This window comes from Ovis aries, chromosome 4, assembly GCF_016772045.2.
Source record: "Ovis aries strain OAR_USU_Benz2616 breed Rambouillet chromosome 4, ARS-UI_Ramb_v3.0, whole genome shotgun sequence".
In the NCBI taxonomy this organism is placed as follows: Eukaryota; Metazoa; Chordata; class Mammalia; order Artiodactyla; family Bovidae; genus Ovis; species Ovis aries.
This window is the reverse complement of record NC_056057.1, coordinates 10,321,812-10,339,237: the sequence shown is the minus strand read 5'-3', so window position 1 is coordinate 10,339,237 and position 17,426 is coordinate 10,321,812. Positions and strand designations below refer to the sequence as shown.

At 38.6% G+C, this 17,426-nt stretch overlaps 2 protein-coding genes across 11 annotated transcripts in view; one reads left to right on the top strand and one right to left on the bottom strand.

Annotated features, from left to right (window-relative positions):
- The window catches only part of ANKIB1 (ankyrin repeat and IBR domain containing 1), a 155,719-nt gene extending 147,538 nt beyond the window's left edge, over positions 1-8,181 (bottom strand). For all 4 annotated transcript variants that reach the window (XM_004007711.6, XM_015095182.4, XM_042249131.2 and 1 more), the window contains exon 1: positions 8,067-8,181. The gene's annotated coding sequence lies outside the window, so the exon portion shown is untranslated. The remainder of the gene's footprint in view (positions 1-8,066) is intronic.
- Positions 8,182-8,681: 500 nt separating this feature from the next.
- KRIT1 (KRIT1 ankyrin repeat containing) overlaps positions 8,682-17,426 on the top strand; it is a 39,371-nt gene continuing 30,626 nt past the window's right edge. For 2 of the 7 annotated variants that reach the window (XM_060414450.1, XM_015095183.4), the window contains exons 1-3: positions 8,682-9,007; positions 14,854-14,979; positions 16,083-16,242. In XM_060414450.1, the coding sequence (XP_060270433.1) occupies positions 14,878-14,979; positions 16,083-16,242 (262 nt within the window). In that variant the 5' untranslated portion in view covers positions 8,682-9,007; positions 14,854-14,877. Of the gene's footprint in view, positions 9,146-11,232; positions 11,377-14,853; positions 14,980-16,082; positions 16,243-17,426 lie in introns of those variants that run through there. The other 5 variants (XM_060414451.1, XM_012176307.5, XM_042249134.2 and 2 more) reach the window with 3 other exon arrangements.

The window sequence follows — 17,426 nt, the reverse complement described above, 5'->3', positions numbered from 1 at the left end:
TGGACGTAAGTCTGAGTGAACTCCGGGAGTTGGTGATGGACAGGGAGGCCTGGTGTGCTGTGATTCATGGGGTCGCAAAGAGTCGGAAATGACTGAGCGACTGAACTGAACTGAACTGATGGTCTGCATGACTGACAGAATGGAAACAAAACAACTGGACAAATGATAACTATAATGAGGTTAATGTGAAGCCAAGGTTCTTACCACCAGAGAAGGCATTATGAACATGGAAAGGGCAAAGACTAAAAGAACCTTGGGATACCGGATTGGAATTGGAAGTATACAAACAAACTCCTGGTTTTATAGCATATGTACACAGGTATAGAAATAATGATGGATGTATATGAGTGTATTATATATATAAACACATGTATATAAACCATACTCACATATTTCCTAGTTCCTATCAGCAATGACACCCCAGTGGCAATGAGCAAACTAAGTCTCTAAACTTTTGTTTTTAAAAACCATCTTCTACATAAACAAAAATACCAAATTAGGCTCCTTGGAGAAATGGCTGACTCCAGGGCTAGGCCAGGCAAAGTACAATACGAATCAGGAACAAACAGCATGTGCCAGAAGTGCACAATGAATGAGACGGCACATGATAAGCTGGCACGGGAGCCAGCTTGCAGGGGCGCCCACTGGCTAAACCAGGGACAACTGAGACAGCAAAAGAAAGAATAAGTAACAAATCACACACACTAAAATCAAAACCCAGGAGTCTTCACTGATTTAGTAAACTCATAAACAGAGGAGAAAGCAAAGTTCTAGCTTAAAATACCAACTAATGCACGTAAAACGACTAACAGAAACAGAGAAATATATAAGCAGTTAATTCAGGTGGGAGTCATCACTGATACCCACACCAAGGCTAGTGAGTAGAGGTTTGATGAGTCAAGATGTATAATTTTGGAATACCTCTTCACACATACACTGATCAAATACAAAAGGACACCAATATGATCAAGGTGTTTATCACCAGCAGTAGCGTGATTTGACATCATATGCCTGTGGGTGCAACACACCAGGAATGGCACAGCCCCACTTCTGTGGTATTCCTGCTAAAAATGTCGGACTTGATTGGAGTCAGGAGGAAATGGCACATGGACCTAGGTTAAGGGTCATCCTAAAGAACAGAGGGTCTGTACTTCCTAAAACCGTCAAAGACATGAAAGAAAGGGGGGAAAGGAAGCTGAACAAGTCTGTAAAAACATGACAACTAAATACAACATGTATTCATGGATGTGATCCTAGGCCAGAAAAGAAACAGATGTTGTTGGGAGAGTCAATGAAATATGAACAGGTTGGTAGGATAGTATCAATGCCTATTTTCTGATTTGTAGGGTTACAAAAGAGAGTGCTTTGTTTTTGAGAAATAGACACTGTAGTATTTATAACACCATGTCTACAGCTTGCTCTGAAAGTTTCAAAAAAAAAGACTGTGATGATGGGTATATATATACATATATACATTTATATTTATATATATAAATATACATATATACATACATATATACATTTATACACACATACACAAACATGTATGTAACATACATATAAAGAAATAGAACAAGCAATGGAAGAAATACAGTAAAATATTAACAATGGTGAAATCCGAATGAAGGAGATATAGGAGTTCTTTGTACTGTTCTGGCATCTTTTCTGTTAAATCTGAAATTATTTCAAAATAGTTTTTTTTAAATGTGATTATCAATATGTGATACAGAACATCTGGTGTTACAGCAAATGATAAGCAGCTATTGTCTGAAGCTAGGAGACAGAATGAAAACGTTGCCTTAATATGTATATTTCATTCTTTCCTTTCCAATACCCAGAGGGGAAACATGAATAGGAGGGCAATGTTTTTATGCATTTGGCATAAAGGCATCTCAATGTTTCTGTTTTTGAATTTTATTTATTTTGGCTGTGCTGCGTCTCCGCTGCTGTGCGGGTTTTGTAGTTGCAGCGAGTGGGGGCTGTTCTCTCTCTGTGGATGTGGGCTTCTCACTGCAGCAGCTTCTTTTATTGTGGAGCACGGGCTTAGTTGCCTGTGCCATGTGGGACCTTCCTGGACCAGGGATTGAACTCATGTCCCCTGCATTAGCAGGCAGACTCTTAACCACTGAACCACCAGGGAAGTCTCATTCCAAGGTTTTTAAGTGAACTCTCTTATCTCTTCATGGATTTTAGGTAGGCGTTTTGAAGTTCCTTAATAAAAGGAATTCTGACTTGATTCATCTGTGTGGTCCCAGTGCCTAACACATTAATGATTTTGTCAGTTATGTCTTGAATACAAATTCTATCCCTGGTATTATTCTGATCAGAAAATACAGTGATCTAAGTACCAAGAATTCTACCACACTGAATTCTACATCAAGCTAAAATATATACGTATATATTAGACTGACGATCGAAAAATATCAAGGATTATCTTTCTTAGGAACTTGGAAGATTATATGCTCTACATTCCTAAAAACAAGAATGTATAATCAGAAGCAAAAGGCCTTAGTCTAAAGAATGGCTAACTGTTGACAGTTTGGGGTTTAAAAAAAAGGGGGGGGGACCCACAAAACCCCAAAAAACAGAATACAAATGAAACTTGGTCTAAAGACCTGACACTGGTTGATCATGTTTTAAAAAGTCTAAGAGGGTCTGAAAAATAATTAGATTGAACTATATCAAAGTGCTGATAAAGCATGTATCCTCCCAATAGACAAGTTAAGATCATGTCTAAATCAGAAGGAATACATTTTCACTGCAGAAACCAAAACTCTTCAAGGCATCAAAGAACTGTTAAAACTAAACTCAAAATGTTTAAAAGCTGAATAGATTTTATATTGCTCGATACTCTCTCCTTCATGGAGAATACAGATATTTTTAGTACATTTTCTAGGCTCTTGGTCCCACTGATTAACTAGAAGGAAAAAAGTTACATATGCCTGAAAATCTATGTTACAGTTAACCATAACGAACTTCAGAACTGCCTTTTCAAAGGTTTAAACAACTGAAAACTACCTTTTGATACTATACAATTCATCTGTTCCAGTAAATAAAAGATACTAATACCTTATGAAATTAGAATCTTTCACTCAAAGTATTATTAACCTGACCTGACCAAGGGGTGAAAGACTTATACACTGAGAAGTATAAAACACTAATAAAGGAAACTGAAGATGAGTCAAAGAAATAGAAAAATATCCCATGCTCTTCAATTGGAAGAATTAATATTGTTAAAATGGCCATACCACCCAAAGCAATCCACAGGTTTAATGTGATCCTTATTAAATTACCCATGTCATTTTCTACAGAACTAAAATGTGTAAATCCTAAAATTCATACAGAACCATGAAAGGCCCAGAATTGCCAAAGCAATCCTGAAGAAAAAGAACAAAGCAAGAAGCATAACCCTCTCAAGATTCCAACAATACTACAAAGCTACAGTAATCAAAACAGCATGGTACTGGCACAAAAACAGACATACAGATCAATGGAACAGAACAAAGAGCCCAGAAATAAACCCACACATCTACAGTCATTAATCCTCGACAAAACAGGCAAGAATATACAATGAGAAAAAGACAACTCTTCACCAAGTGATGTTAGGAAAGCTGGACAGCCATATGTAAAGAGAACACATCCTCTCATCATACACAAAAATAAATTCAAAATAGCTTAAAGACTTAAACATTAGACATGACACCATAAAACTCTTAAAAGAGAACATAGGCAAAATATTCCAACATAAATCACATCAATGTCTTCTTTGGTCAACCTCCGAAGGCAATAGAAATTAAAAACAAAAATAAACAAATAGAACCTAATCAAACTTGCAAGTTTTTGCAAAGTAAAGGAAACCACTGAAAAAGAAAATAATGAAAAGACAACCTACAGAACAGGAGAAAATATTTGCAAAATGATGCAACTGACAATTAATTTTCAAAAAATACAAACAGCTCTTACAAGTCAAAAACAAAACAAACTGCCCAATCCAAAACTGGGCAGAAGATCTAAATAGACATTTCTCCAAAGAAGAAATACAGATGGTCAATAGGCACATAAAAAGATGCTCAACACCTCTAATTATTAGAGAAATACAAATCAAAACTACAATGAGTTATCACCTCACACCAGTAAGAACAGCCATCACTAAAAAGTCTACAAATAACAAATGCTATAGAAGGTGTGGAGAAAAGGGAACCCTCCTACACTACTGGTGGGAATGTAAGTTGTTGCAGCCACTGTGGAAAATGCACGGAGGTTCCTCAGAAAACTAAAAACAGAATTACCATATGGATCCAGCAATCCCACTCTTGGGCATATATCTGGACAAATCTATAATTCAAAAAGATACATGCACCCACCACCCCCATGTTCAAAGCAGCACGATGTACAACAGCCGCGACACGGAAGCAGCCTAAATGTCCACTGATTGATGAATAAAGATGTGGTACACATATACAATGGAATGCCACTCAGCTATATAAAAAAAATGAAAAAATGCCATTTGCAGCAATACAGATGCAACTAGAGATTATCACACTAAGTGAAGTAAATAAGAAAGAGGAAGACAAATACCAGACGATATCACTCGTATGTGGAATCCAAACTATGACACAAATGAACCTGTCTATGAAACAGAAACACAGACAAAGAGAAGAGGCTGGTGCTTGCCACGGGGAGGGGACTGGCAGAGGAATGCGGATGGGGTTAGCAGATACAAGCTTTCATCTACACAACAGGTAAACAGGATGATCCTACTGTACATCACAGAGAACTATATTCAATATTCTATGACAAACCATAATGGAAACGAGTATTTTTAAAAGAATGTGTATATATATATATATCTATAACTGAATCACATGGTCATACAGCAGTAATTAACACATTGCAAATCAACTTTACTTCAACTTTAAAAACTGTTTTATCTACAGGAAAAAAATTAAATGGTTATAACTATATAACAAGTTTATACATAACTATATAACAAGGACTTCCCTTGTGGCTCAGCCGGTAAAGAATCTGCCTGCAATGCAGGAGACACGGGTTCAATCCCTGGATTGGGGAGCTCTCCTGAAGAAGGGAAAAGCTACCCATTCCAGTATTCTGGCCTGGAGAATTTCATGGGCTATATACTATATAGTCCATGGAGTCGCAAAAAGTCAGACATCATTGAGTGACTTTCACTTTCAACTATATTACAAGTCTTTTCCCTTAATGTCAAATCTTTTCTAGCATATAACAAATAAAACAATATTCAGCATTTCTATAAACCAGAATCTGTGTGGTTTTTAAATGGAGATAAAGTGTTTCTTAGGAAAGTAATAAGAATCAAATGAAATAATGTAATAACTAAATACATGGTGGTCAGTGTGAATTAAACACTCAATAAATGGCCTTTACTGTGTTAATTCTCATAGAAAGGAAGTCAAACAATCCTGAAATATGGTCAAGTGACTTAAAAAAGTATTAGAGATGCCTGTAAAGGCATATGGATAAAGTCAGAGTTAAATATACAGAATGGCAAATTCAATAAGGAAAGGAATCTTAATTTACTTATCCTTGGAGTCTCAGACTCTAACACAGAGCCTGGTACACAGAGTAAGCATTTAATAAAGGCTACTGAAATGAAGTGAATATGAAAGTTAGTTATCTGAAAATTAAAAAAAAAAAAACCAAGAGGTAATCTGAGGTTGTCTGAAAAATAAAGAATCCCCAAATTACCAATACTATTGTCTGAGTAAATCACACTTTGAGAAAGAAAACAAAATACCTAAGCATTTTAAGACCATGCACAGAAACTCCTCTCAGACTGGTCTTTTTAACAATGATGGAGTCACTCTCAAATATGTTTTGGCAAATGTGTCATACATAAAGTTCAATATTATAAATATTTTTAAATTTCATCTAATTAACTATGCATCCCCAAATGGGGAAAAGTACCCAAAACACTGAGGAATCTTTCCTAACTTCCATTGAAGGAGACTCAGATAAACTTAAATCATGGTTTTTCCATCTATTTATATACGAAAATTAGTTTAAGCTTTTACTTACAAGTCAGTTGTAAATACACATATTTCACTTTCACAAGTTCAAATGCACACCCCAGAGAAGGAAACAAAAAATCCCCCAACTCTCTCAAAAGTAGGTAGTGCTCCTATAGGAGTATAAAAGAGTAGCAAACAAGAGTAGAGACATTTCTCTCCCATGTCTCAGCAGCCACCTGTTACAGCCCACACTTATGGCACAGGCAGCATGGTTTGGGAACACTTTCACATTGAAAACTCAAAATTCCCAGTGCAATGGACGAGGGAAAAAGCATAATGTGGAAATACAGCCCTATCTTCTCCACTCTAAGTCCAGAGGTAATAGAGGTCAATAGACTTTTTAAAAAAAGATTTTAAGTTATTTCCCATTTTACTAAAGTAAAAACCACATCCTTAATAATACATTTGATTCTGTGCGGTGCTTGGCTTCTGAAACATGCCAGGAAAGTACATTTCCAGAGAGACAGCTGGAGCTACATCTCTTAAGCCTACTTCAAACTAAAATCTGTGAACAGTGTGCAGTTAGAAATCAAGTAATAGCCTCAAATCAACTGCTGGGAGGTTCTGAGAACAAACAAACAAAAAATCACTGTTAAATACATTTACCTTTCTGAACAAAATGACAATGTTTTCAGGAAAAAAAAAAAAGAAAGAAAAAAAAAAAAAAACACACACCAAAGCTACCAGTCTACATTAGAGAATTAATTTAAAGAATAGTAACAGCGAGCCTGCAATACACAGAGGAAAATCATTCTTAAATTATCTTTTGCTTTCTACAATGCCTTGAAAAGTATAAACTACATGAAGTCTCCTAATAACTATTGTCCAGACACTGACAGCGTTACAGTTATTCTTAAGGCTAATTTCTGGAAAGTTCTGCAGTGGCAATTTAAAAAAAGCAAACCAAATTTTAACGAGGAAAAAAATGCTTAGTTCAAAATCTGTAAATACACGTTGACGGTATTTACGGTTAATTCTTTTTTTTCTTTAAACTAAGAAACAGGAAGGTGACAGGCACAATGGTGTGTAACATCCGTAGGTGGTTGAGCCAAACCAAATTCAAAAAGATCTCTGTGGAATTAAGGATTTCGACTAACATCTTGACAAATATAATATGACGTGATCAAAAATCACTTTAGCTACTTTTTTCCTTTACTAAGAAAACAAAACCTTCCAGTACAAAGGTTTTCACATCACACACACTTTAAGAATTAAATGTAAATCCAAAACACTAAAATTACCAAAAGCTAACCAAAACACATTTGAAAATATGAGACTTCCGTTTTTCATACTGATTTCTCAGAGCTACTAGTAAATCTCCCCTGGAACAGGTCTTCATTTCAATACAAGATTGTTCAATATGCCACTTCGTGTGAATACAGCTTGTGAGACTAATTCTCCAAACCTCCTCCGGAGATGCTTAATTACAGCTCTAATTCCAATTTCCTGCGACTCAAACAGTCACATACAGAAAACAGCTTATATATACAGGAGAGGAGAGGAATGGAGGTCCAGGGGAGCGGCCCGTTTTTGTGTGGTGGCAGAAGCTGCAAAAATAAAGGTTCACTGGAGCTATTATCCCCACCCATCATAGCCCTCCAGAACGCTTTCATCCATCCACCCGCTCCAGACTCTCGAGCTCTCCAGAACGGACGAACCCGTGGCTTTCCACGTCTCAGAGGATGGGCGGGGGAGGCTGTGAGGTCCGGGGTACACACAGAAAAAGAGGGAGGGCACAGATCCTTTGAGGACGGAGGGACAAGGAGATGCATCCAGATGAGGCTGGGACGCGCCACGGAGACACCGAGGCTTGCAAATTCGCTGACAGAAAAGCTCATATGAGGCAGACAGAGGATGTTGCCTGTTCAGAGACGGGAACAGACAATCCTCCAGAAGAGAAGGGAGATGGCATCTGTAAGAGTCCCGGGAGGGCGTGAACTAGGTAGCGCTGAACTCGGAGCTCAGAATGGGTAGAAACCGCCTCAAAAAGACCCGCACGGCGAGGATGAGACTTACGGTTCCTTCCCGGGCTGAGGGTAGGGGTCGGGTGGACCCTGCAGCTCTGCAGTTCTGCCACCGCCGTGGCGCCCCTGTCTCTCCCGCCGAGCCGGTGACCTCAGGTACTCTCTGCGCCCCACCCACCCGGGGGGACGCCCCTTCTCCGAGTGCGCCCCCTCCTCGCCGGCTCGGACGCGCCCGCCTGGCAGAGACTGCTGGGGCCGCGAGTGCGCACTGGAGGGCCGCGGGGACGCAGTGGGAGCTGGAGGCGCCTGCGGCGAGGCTCAGACTGGGCGGGCGCCCCCCATCCCTCTCCGGCCGCCGCGCCGCCTTACTCGGGGGAGGGGAAGAGGGGGCGGTGGCTCTCGCCTCCGCCTCGCGGTCAAGTCCGGCTCAGGCTCCAGCCTGGAGCGCGCGCGCGCGCGCAGCACGGGCCGTCCTCCTCCCCTCCCCCGCCTCCGGCTCAGCTGCTGGCGCACCCGCAGCCGCCACCACCCCGTCCCCGAGCCGCTCGCCACCAGCCCCAGACAGCCGGCAGCCCCAGCGAGAAGCGGCAGGAACGGCAGCACCTCAGCCGCCGCCCCGGAAGCTCTTCCCCGCCAACCGCGAGGCTTCAAGGGGTGTGAACCCGGAAGCGATTTCCTCGCCCCGGTAGCTGCGGGATGGAAAGCTAAGGCCTTTGAAGACCTGGAATCCTCTAATTTAGAGAGCACGTGAAGTGTGTATGGCGCAGAGCTCAGAGGCGAGCAGAGGCCAGTAAACAGCTGGTGGACAAGAGGCTCTCCAGTCCCAGAGACCGGATCTCTCGAGTTGCCGGAGTGGCTCGCGGCCGTACTCGCCTGGCGGCTTCAGCTGGCGACCGAGTGTTTTCCTGTCACAGGAAGTTGGGCCTGGCCGCTGGGAAAGCGAAGGGAAGGCGGAATGAGAAAGCTGTGAAGGGCCCCCGCCCCCGCCCCCAGGTGACTGTCCCACCCACTGAGTTGAATGTAGCGGCCCGGGAGGCACTCGGCCCCCAGCACGGGTGAGACGAGGAGGAGGACGATCCAGACTCCAACGGGAGAGACGGAGAGGTGGGAGGCCGAACTGTCTCCATCCAGGCAAGGACTTCATTTCTTATAAGTAGTTACAGAGAAGCCAAAGACACTTTTTGGGTGGCATCTCTGTGCCAAGAGGCGTGCCCGCCCTCTTCTGGTTAATGGGCGCTGATGGGTGGTGGTGGCTGAGGAAAAACCTCCTAGCAAGTGTTTACTTTTGTCACTTCAGGAAAAGCGATTGACAGCAGCTCGTCCCTCCTCTCTGTCCTTCTCTGCATCTTTTAAGGCTTTTGGCTGTCTTTCTTTGCTTGTTTCTCTGTGGTGTTTTTAGCTTCACCAGAAAATTTTCATCTAGCTGACCTGACTCCGGATTTCACCTCCATTCCCATCTCACTCATGGAGAGGTTTTTAAAGTATCTCACTCATGGAGAGGTTTTTAAAGTTCAGTTTCCTTGCCAGTGCTTCCTTCAGCATCATGTCTTAACTGTTTTGATGTCCTTATTTATTTGGGAGAAAATGTCAAAAGCTCTAAAATGTTTTCATAACAACAGAAAATCAAATATTTTATGGTCTTTTCGACTTAATCCCATGTTAGTGTATTGGTTATTTTTCCCTTCGAACTGGGTTGTGGAACTACAGTAGCCCTTGATATAAAGTATATTTGGATATACTACGGATGAAATCATACTCCTCCAAATAACCTCCTTAAATATACCTGATGTTCACTGTAGGAATTCATTAGTTCCTTCTCTGTTAGTCAGATTTAATATAATTGCCTTCAAAAGTTATTTGAAGATTATTAAATATCTTACAGAATAGAATGTGACTTAACAGAAAGAAAGTACTTGAAAATTACCAGTGATGCTTTTTGATATTGCCTAAAAAGTTGGCTTAAAGCTCAACATTCAGAAAACGAAGATCATGGCATCTGGTCCCATCACTTCATGGGAAATAGATGGGGAAGCAGTGGAAACAGTGTCAGACTTTTATTTTTCTGGGCTCCAAAATCACTGCAGATGGTGACTGCAGCCATGAAATTAAAAGACACTTACTCCTTGGAAGGAAAGTTATGACCAACCTAGATAGCATATTCAAAAACAGAGACATTACTTTGCCAACAAAGGTCTGTCTAGTCAAGGCTATGATTTTTCCAGTAGTCATGTATGGATGTGAGAGTTGGACTGTGAAGAAAGCTGAGCACCGAAGAATTGATGCTTTGAACTGTGGTGTTGGAGAAGACTCTTGCGAGTCCCTTGGACTGCAAGGAGATCCAACCAGTCCATTCTAAAGGAGATCAGTCCTGGGTGTTCCTTGGAAGGAATGATGCTAAAGCTGAAACTCTGAAAAAGACTCTGATGCTGGGAGGGATTGGGGGCAGGAGGAGAAGGGGACAACACGGGATGAGATGGCTGAATGGCATCACCGACTCGATGGACATGAGTCTGAGTGAACTCCGGGAGTTGGTGATGGACAGGGAGGCCTGGTTGCTACGATTCATGGGGTCGCAGAGAGTCGGACACGACTGAGCGACTGAACTGAACTGAACTGAATGTTTGGTAGAACTGGTTAAAAGGACAGGAACAGAGCAAACTAGAAATAGCACCAATGACTGTTTTCTATTCTGCTTTATTATTATTTCCTGTCTTTTTATTACTGTAAGCCAATTTGAGTGGCAAAAGGATGAAATTTTTTGGTCAGCCTATCCTTGGAGGGAAATTCTTACTGATATTTAGTTGCCATCTCTTGTCTCTAATGCTATAATGCTTTAAAATATTAAATCGTTTAATGAGAGTAGAGGAGTGACTGGTAACTTAGCTACTCTGCCTTGGTTCTTTTCTTCTGTAAAATGGAGATAATAATAATACCTACATCATCAGGTTTGGGGAAGAATAAAATGAGTTAATGCGTGTAAAGCCCTTCGCACAGTATCTAGGATGTATCATTGTAAGTGGGGGTAATTATTCATATTGTTTTAAAAAGTTGAGAAACTTTGCTTAAGGATGGAGGAGAGGGAATCAGGAACATCCTTCAGAGCCCTAAGATAATGTTCCATTTTTTTTGTTTTTAATTCATGAAGTACACTTTCTGATCATTGTTGCTAACTTATATTAGCATATACTTTGCAAACTGGTAAATCAGCTTGTCTGGAGTAGGAAATGGCAACCCACTCCAGTATTCTTGCCTGGAGAAGCCCATGGACAGAGGAGCCTGGCGGGCTACAATCAGTGGGGTCTCAGAGTCCGACAAGACTGAGCAGCTGCACACAGAAGTCATCTTGTCAGTTTTGACTTCTGGTAACTAAATTTACAATACCTATATTCATGTACTGAATCTTCTCTTTTTCTGCACTGCAAAAATACTTTGAAAGTTTGTCCATCTGGGGGATTCCGTGGCAGTCCAGTGGTTAATTCAGATTATTCATTCATTGCCTAGGTCACAGTTTCAATCCCTAGTCAGGGAACTAACATACTGCACGTCTTGTGGCATGGCCTAAATAAATTAATTTATTTCATTAAATTTGGCCATCTGTACTCTATATAATAAACATTTCTTATTAACAACATTATTGGCAGTTTGTTCAACAGGACCTGCCCCATGAGGACTACATGGCATCTGTTCACCCCATTTTTCACCCAGTCATAGTGACAAGAAATGCGCATATGTTTTCAAATGATGCCTGGTAGGTGTCACGGCCAATCACCGCCAAATGAGAACCTCTTCACTTATTTGTAAGGCATCATTAGTCAGGCAACATAGTATCACTTATACCTAAGCATTTTCCAAAATAGAATGATTTGTGAACAAAATGCCACATTCTTCCTATTCTTAGTCACTTGAAGGCTTATCTAAAATTCAGTCTAAACACATTACAAACTAGTTATACCTTTTTTTCTGTTATTTTTAGCTCAAATTACTTTCTTTGAATCCTTTTGCCTATGATTCTGTCTTAGCATATTTGTCTTCATATACTAGTAGCCTTTGTTCTTTTCCTAACTTAAGCCTTTGTTTTCTTCTTTCATGTCACTGGAAGTATGTATATTTCAAATACTCATTTTTTTTTATTGTATCACATTTGTTCATCTTTTAAAAATTCAGTGTACTGTGCAATGCTAAATATTCTAGATAAGTAATAAGTATTAGGAAATAAAGCGCTTTGCCAATAGATTTTTTTTTTAACATGAAGTGACCAACAGTTTAATTAATTAGCTTTAAAGTGTGTTTAGAAAACGAAGAATTACTTGATTTCTCATTTTAGATGCTTAATAGAAAAAGGGTTTCTGTAATTGTGCCATATATGTTATACAGTGTTTTTCTTTTGGGGACTGTCAGTATTCAAAGAGGCAGGCATAACATTTCAAAACTTATTAGGTTTTATATCTTGAAGTCATTGTTAATCTGAGGTGAAACTAAGTGCTAAATTGAAATTCTGAGAAGAAAAAAGTCTCATCTTTTTCACTAATAGGAAGTTCTGTTGCATAAGGTAGGTTTTAAGATGGTCTTATGAAAAAACTGAACTGAAAAAAATCCCACAAGGTATAGAGTGAGCATGCATGTCTTCAAAACTTTTCACAAAATGAAATGTCTCAAACCTAATGTTTTATTGTAGTTTCTCTGTTATCTATAGTTTGTCTGGATCTAAATTAGTGAAAATTTTTATAACCTAAAAAATTTTATAATTTATAAATCTTATAATTTAAAGTTTTATTAAATAATTTATAGATTAAAATAATTTAAAATTTTTGTACAATAATTTTAATTTTTAAAAAATTGTAGCTAGTGTTTACTTAAAATGTCAAAAGTTACTGAATTTTAAAAGCATTCTTTTTAGGGAAATTTTCTAGTTTTAAGGCAGTGGAAAGGAGTAAATTAAAGATTTTTTGTTATTATGTAAAGAAGTGAATTAAAGATTTTAAAATGACTTTATTTTGCAGTTGAGAAAACAATAAAGTCCTCTATCTCCTCTCAGATGACATTCGAAAACTTTTTTGAAAATGAGCTCTTTTTTTCTAAGAGTTGGAGCAGATTAGGAAATTATTAAATATAAACAGATCATTTTAATGCCTAATGGACTTCTTAAAAAACTGAAGAAGGTTCATCTTACCATGGCCAGGAAAGCAACTCCTTGCTTGATATTCTTCTCAAAATATACTGGCATATAAATGAGAGGGAAATTTTTAATAAAATATATTCAGTGCAAATAGATGTATTTTAGTCTGTGTGTTTAGTCGCTCAGTCGTGTCTGACTTTTTGCATCCCCATGAACTGTCGCCCACCATGGGTATTCTCCAGGCAAGAGTACTGGAGTGGATTGCCATGCCCTCCTCCATGGGATCTTCCCAACTCGGGGATTGAACCCAGGTTTCCTGCATTGGAAGTGGATTATTTACCATCTGAGCCACTAGGGAAACCCATGAAAAAGAAAAATTAGTCCACCCATGAAAAGAAAACTTTATAAGAGCACTTAATGAGGAGATGGGACTTATTAAACAGCCAAGAAAGTGCTTGAGCTTTAATTACTTGTTGGAAATTGCCCAGTGGAGACTTAAAATTAGTCTGGGGGAAAAGTGTGCATATGTATATGTATGTGTGTGTGTGTGTATATATATATATATATATATATATATTTGCTTCCAAACATATATATACATACATATATATACATATATATGTTTGGAAGCAAATTTTTAAATTATCTACAGAATTGATAATGGAAGTGAAGAACATTTGTAAGTTGATATCAGAAAGCTTTTATCAACTGATTTAATGTTTTTTTGTCTGTGATAGGCATCGCCAATGAAAATTATAAACTATCCTTTCAGTTCAGTTCAGTCATGTCCGACTCTGAGACCCCATGAATCGCAGCACACTAGGCCTCCCTGTCCATCTCCAACTCCCAGAATCCACCCAAACCCATGTCCAAGTCGGTGATGCCATCTAGCCATCTCATCCTCTGTCGTCCCCTTCTCCTCCTGCCCCCAATCCCTCCCAGCATCAGGGTCTTTTCCAGTGAGTAAACTCTTCGAATGAGGTGGCCAGAGTATTGGAGTTTCAGCTTCAGCATCACTCCTTCCAATGAACACCCAGGGCTGATCTTTAGGATGGACTGGTTGGATCTCCTTGCAGTCCAAGGGACTCTCAAGAGTCTTCTCCAACACCACAGTTTAAAAGCATCGATTCTTTGGTGCTCAGCTTTCTTCACAGTCCAACTCTCACATCCATACATAACCATTGGAGAAACCATAGCCTTGACTAGATGGACCTTTGTTGCCAAAGTAATGTCTCTGCTTTTCAATATGCTATCTAGGTTGGTCATAAACTATCTTTTAGTTTATCAAAATTCTTTATAAAGATTCTAGAAAGAATGTCAATGGCAGCTACCTATTTCTAGCTTCCAAACTTAACAATATGACATTCACGTTTGGAATTTATGAATACTATTCTGAATACTATTTCAAGGCATTTTACTTAGTGTTTATAAGACATTTTATAATTGTATCACCTTTTTTACAGGTCTAAAGGCAGATTCTTAATTAAGAATCTGTTAAGACCTATGAAAGTATATATCCCTATTAAAAAAAAAAGTCTACCTTTAATAGGAAAGGAAACAAAGACTACAAGGTATCTTAAATTATGCATAGAGGTTTACTAGTGGTGAGATGTGATCAATCACCTCTGAGTTGCTTTTTATATAGTACGTATGTTCTAAGACAGAAAAACTAACATTTTGTTAATTGTTCTCATCATGATTATGTCTCCTTTAATCTTTCAAGGGATTTCTTTGTTTTTATAAAGCAATGGGAAATCCAGAAAACATAGAGGATGCATACGTTGCTGTTATTCGGCCGAAGAATGCTGCCAGTCTCAATTCTCGGGAATACAGAGCTAAGTCATATGAAGTGAGCACAGCTGACTAACATTTGATTTTCTACCAGTGAATGTCATTCTCCATTATCATTTTCATTCACAGTTAAAGTCTTACCATAGCCTGTAAATTCTTATTGATAACCTAGATATTGACAAGCTAGAACTTATGATTGTAGAGCTCTTCCCATCACCATGTCTTTTTTTTCTGCTGCATGTATTTTGACAATTTTTTCTATTCATTGATATCGATAAATTCTTAGATAGTAAAAGTTACTTATTTGAGTTTTGCATATATAATTTATGAGAGTTTGGTTTTTACTAGAGTTTCTGGAATGGCTTGCAAAAAAAATTGCAAAATTCCAGTCTAAATTTTATTCATGGTTATTTTTCAAAACTCGGTTTTTAACAGTTCATTTAAAAATATCTTTACCTTTAATTGTTTTAGGCAATTAAGTTACTTCTCTGAAGTCTTGAGTACATTATTAGTATTAATAAACATGACTGAGACTCAAAAAAAGAAAAGCCCAAAGCAGATTTTTATCTTTACTATGCAGCAGATTCAAGCATCATAAAATACTTTCTAGTCTAATCTAATTTCAACTAACTTCTCTGTACGCATGCATAGCCGCTCAGTCCTGTCCAACTCTTTGTGACCCCATGGGCTGTAGACCACCAGGCTTCTCTGTCCATGGGATATCCCAGGAAAGAATACTGGATGGGTTTGCCATTCCCTTCTCCAGGGGATCTTCCCGACCCAGGGACTGAACCTGCATCTCTGGGTGTTCTGCTTTAATTGCCTTTTTAAGGTCAGTTATCTGAAACCTATTAAAGGATATTGCAAGGATTCTGAGGAGGCTGCCATTCAGCAGTGCTGTGGCTTACTGGTTCTCAGTCCTGGCTACACTTTAAATCACCTGGGGAAGTTTAAAACTTCCAGTACCACGACCTCACTCCTCTGACATTCCGATTTACTAGGTCTGAGATGAAGCTGCACATTGATACTGTTCTGAAAGGGTTCATGTTATTCTAATATGCAGCTAGGCTGAAAGAAAGGTTAAGAAAGATGGCTGGCTATATTTTAGGGCAAGTAAATTTTATTTTAAACATTCTCTTAATGTTGTTTTTCTCATCCAAGATTTTGTTGCATGAAGTTCCCATTGAAGGACAGAAAAAAAAGAGAAAGAAGGTTTTGTTGGAAACTAAACTGCAAGCTAACAGTGAAATAACACAAGGCATATTGGATTATGTAGTAGAAACCACCAAACCAATTTCTCCTGCAAACCAGGGTATCAGAGGTAAGAAATTTTTCTCTTTAACACAATTGGTTTTAAATGCTTGTGAACGAAGACATTTAAAAAAATATATTAAAATCACTTTCTTTTTATGTTCCTTTTCATTGAAAAACTTTTGGAAAAGACTCAAAATTTCTGGGTTTTTTTTAAAGGTGGAACCAAACTCCCTTCAAGAAGTTCCTTGACTATAATGCTTTTTAAGTTTAAAAATATTTTTTAAATATTTGAATAGTTTTAAGTAAAAAAAAATTGAAAAACATTTTTGCAGTTTCTTTTTTTTTAATTGGAGTATAGTTGCTTTACAATCTTGTGTTAGTTTCTGCTGTACAGCAAAGTAAATTAGTTTTGTATACACAGAAACCCCCTCTTTGTTTGATTTCCTTCCCATTTCGGTTACTTCAGAGCACTGAGTAGAGTTCCCTGTGCTATGCGGTTGGTTCTCATTAGTTGCCTGTTTTATACATAGTAGGGTATATATACGTCAGTTCCAGTGTCTGAATCCATCCCACTCTCCCCTTCTTCCCTTTATATCCATACATTTGTTCTCTATCTCTGTGTCTCTATTTCTGCTTTGCGAAGAAGTTCATCTATGACATTTTTCTAGATTTTATATATACGCCTTAATATATAATATTTTTCTCTCTCTGACTTACTTCACTCTGTGTGACTGTCTCTAGGTCCATCCATATCTCTGCATATGGCACAGTTTTGTTGCTTTTTATGGCTGAGTAATATTCCATTGTATGTATGTACCACGTCTTTGCTCATTCCTCTGCTGATGGATTTTTAGGTTGCTTCCATGTCTTGGCTATTGTAAATGGTGCTGCGTTGAACATTAGGAAGCATATATCTTTTTGAATTATGGCTTTCTCCAGATATATGCCCAGGAGTGGGATTGCTGGATCATATGGCAGTTCTAGAAAAATATTTCAATTGTGTTAATGATTTTGTTCAGGAAAGAGAGGAAGCCAAAGTGGCTTGAAAACTGAGAAGAAAACACAAGTTATCTTTGTTAGAAGTATATTTCCCTAGATAAGAATCTTTGAACTACTATTTTTATTTCTCTACTCCAGGACACAGAAAACTATAAACCTCTCTCCATAACTAAGTGGCAGTTAAGATTCTGTGTATTAGAGTAAGTCATAGAAATTACCAGGTAGCAGAGGTTTTCTTCCCATTGGTCACAA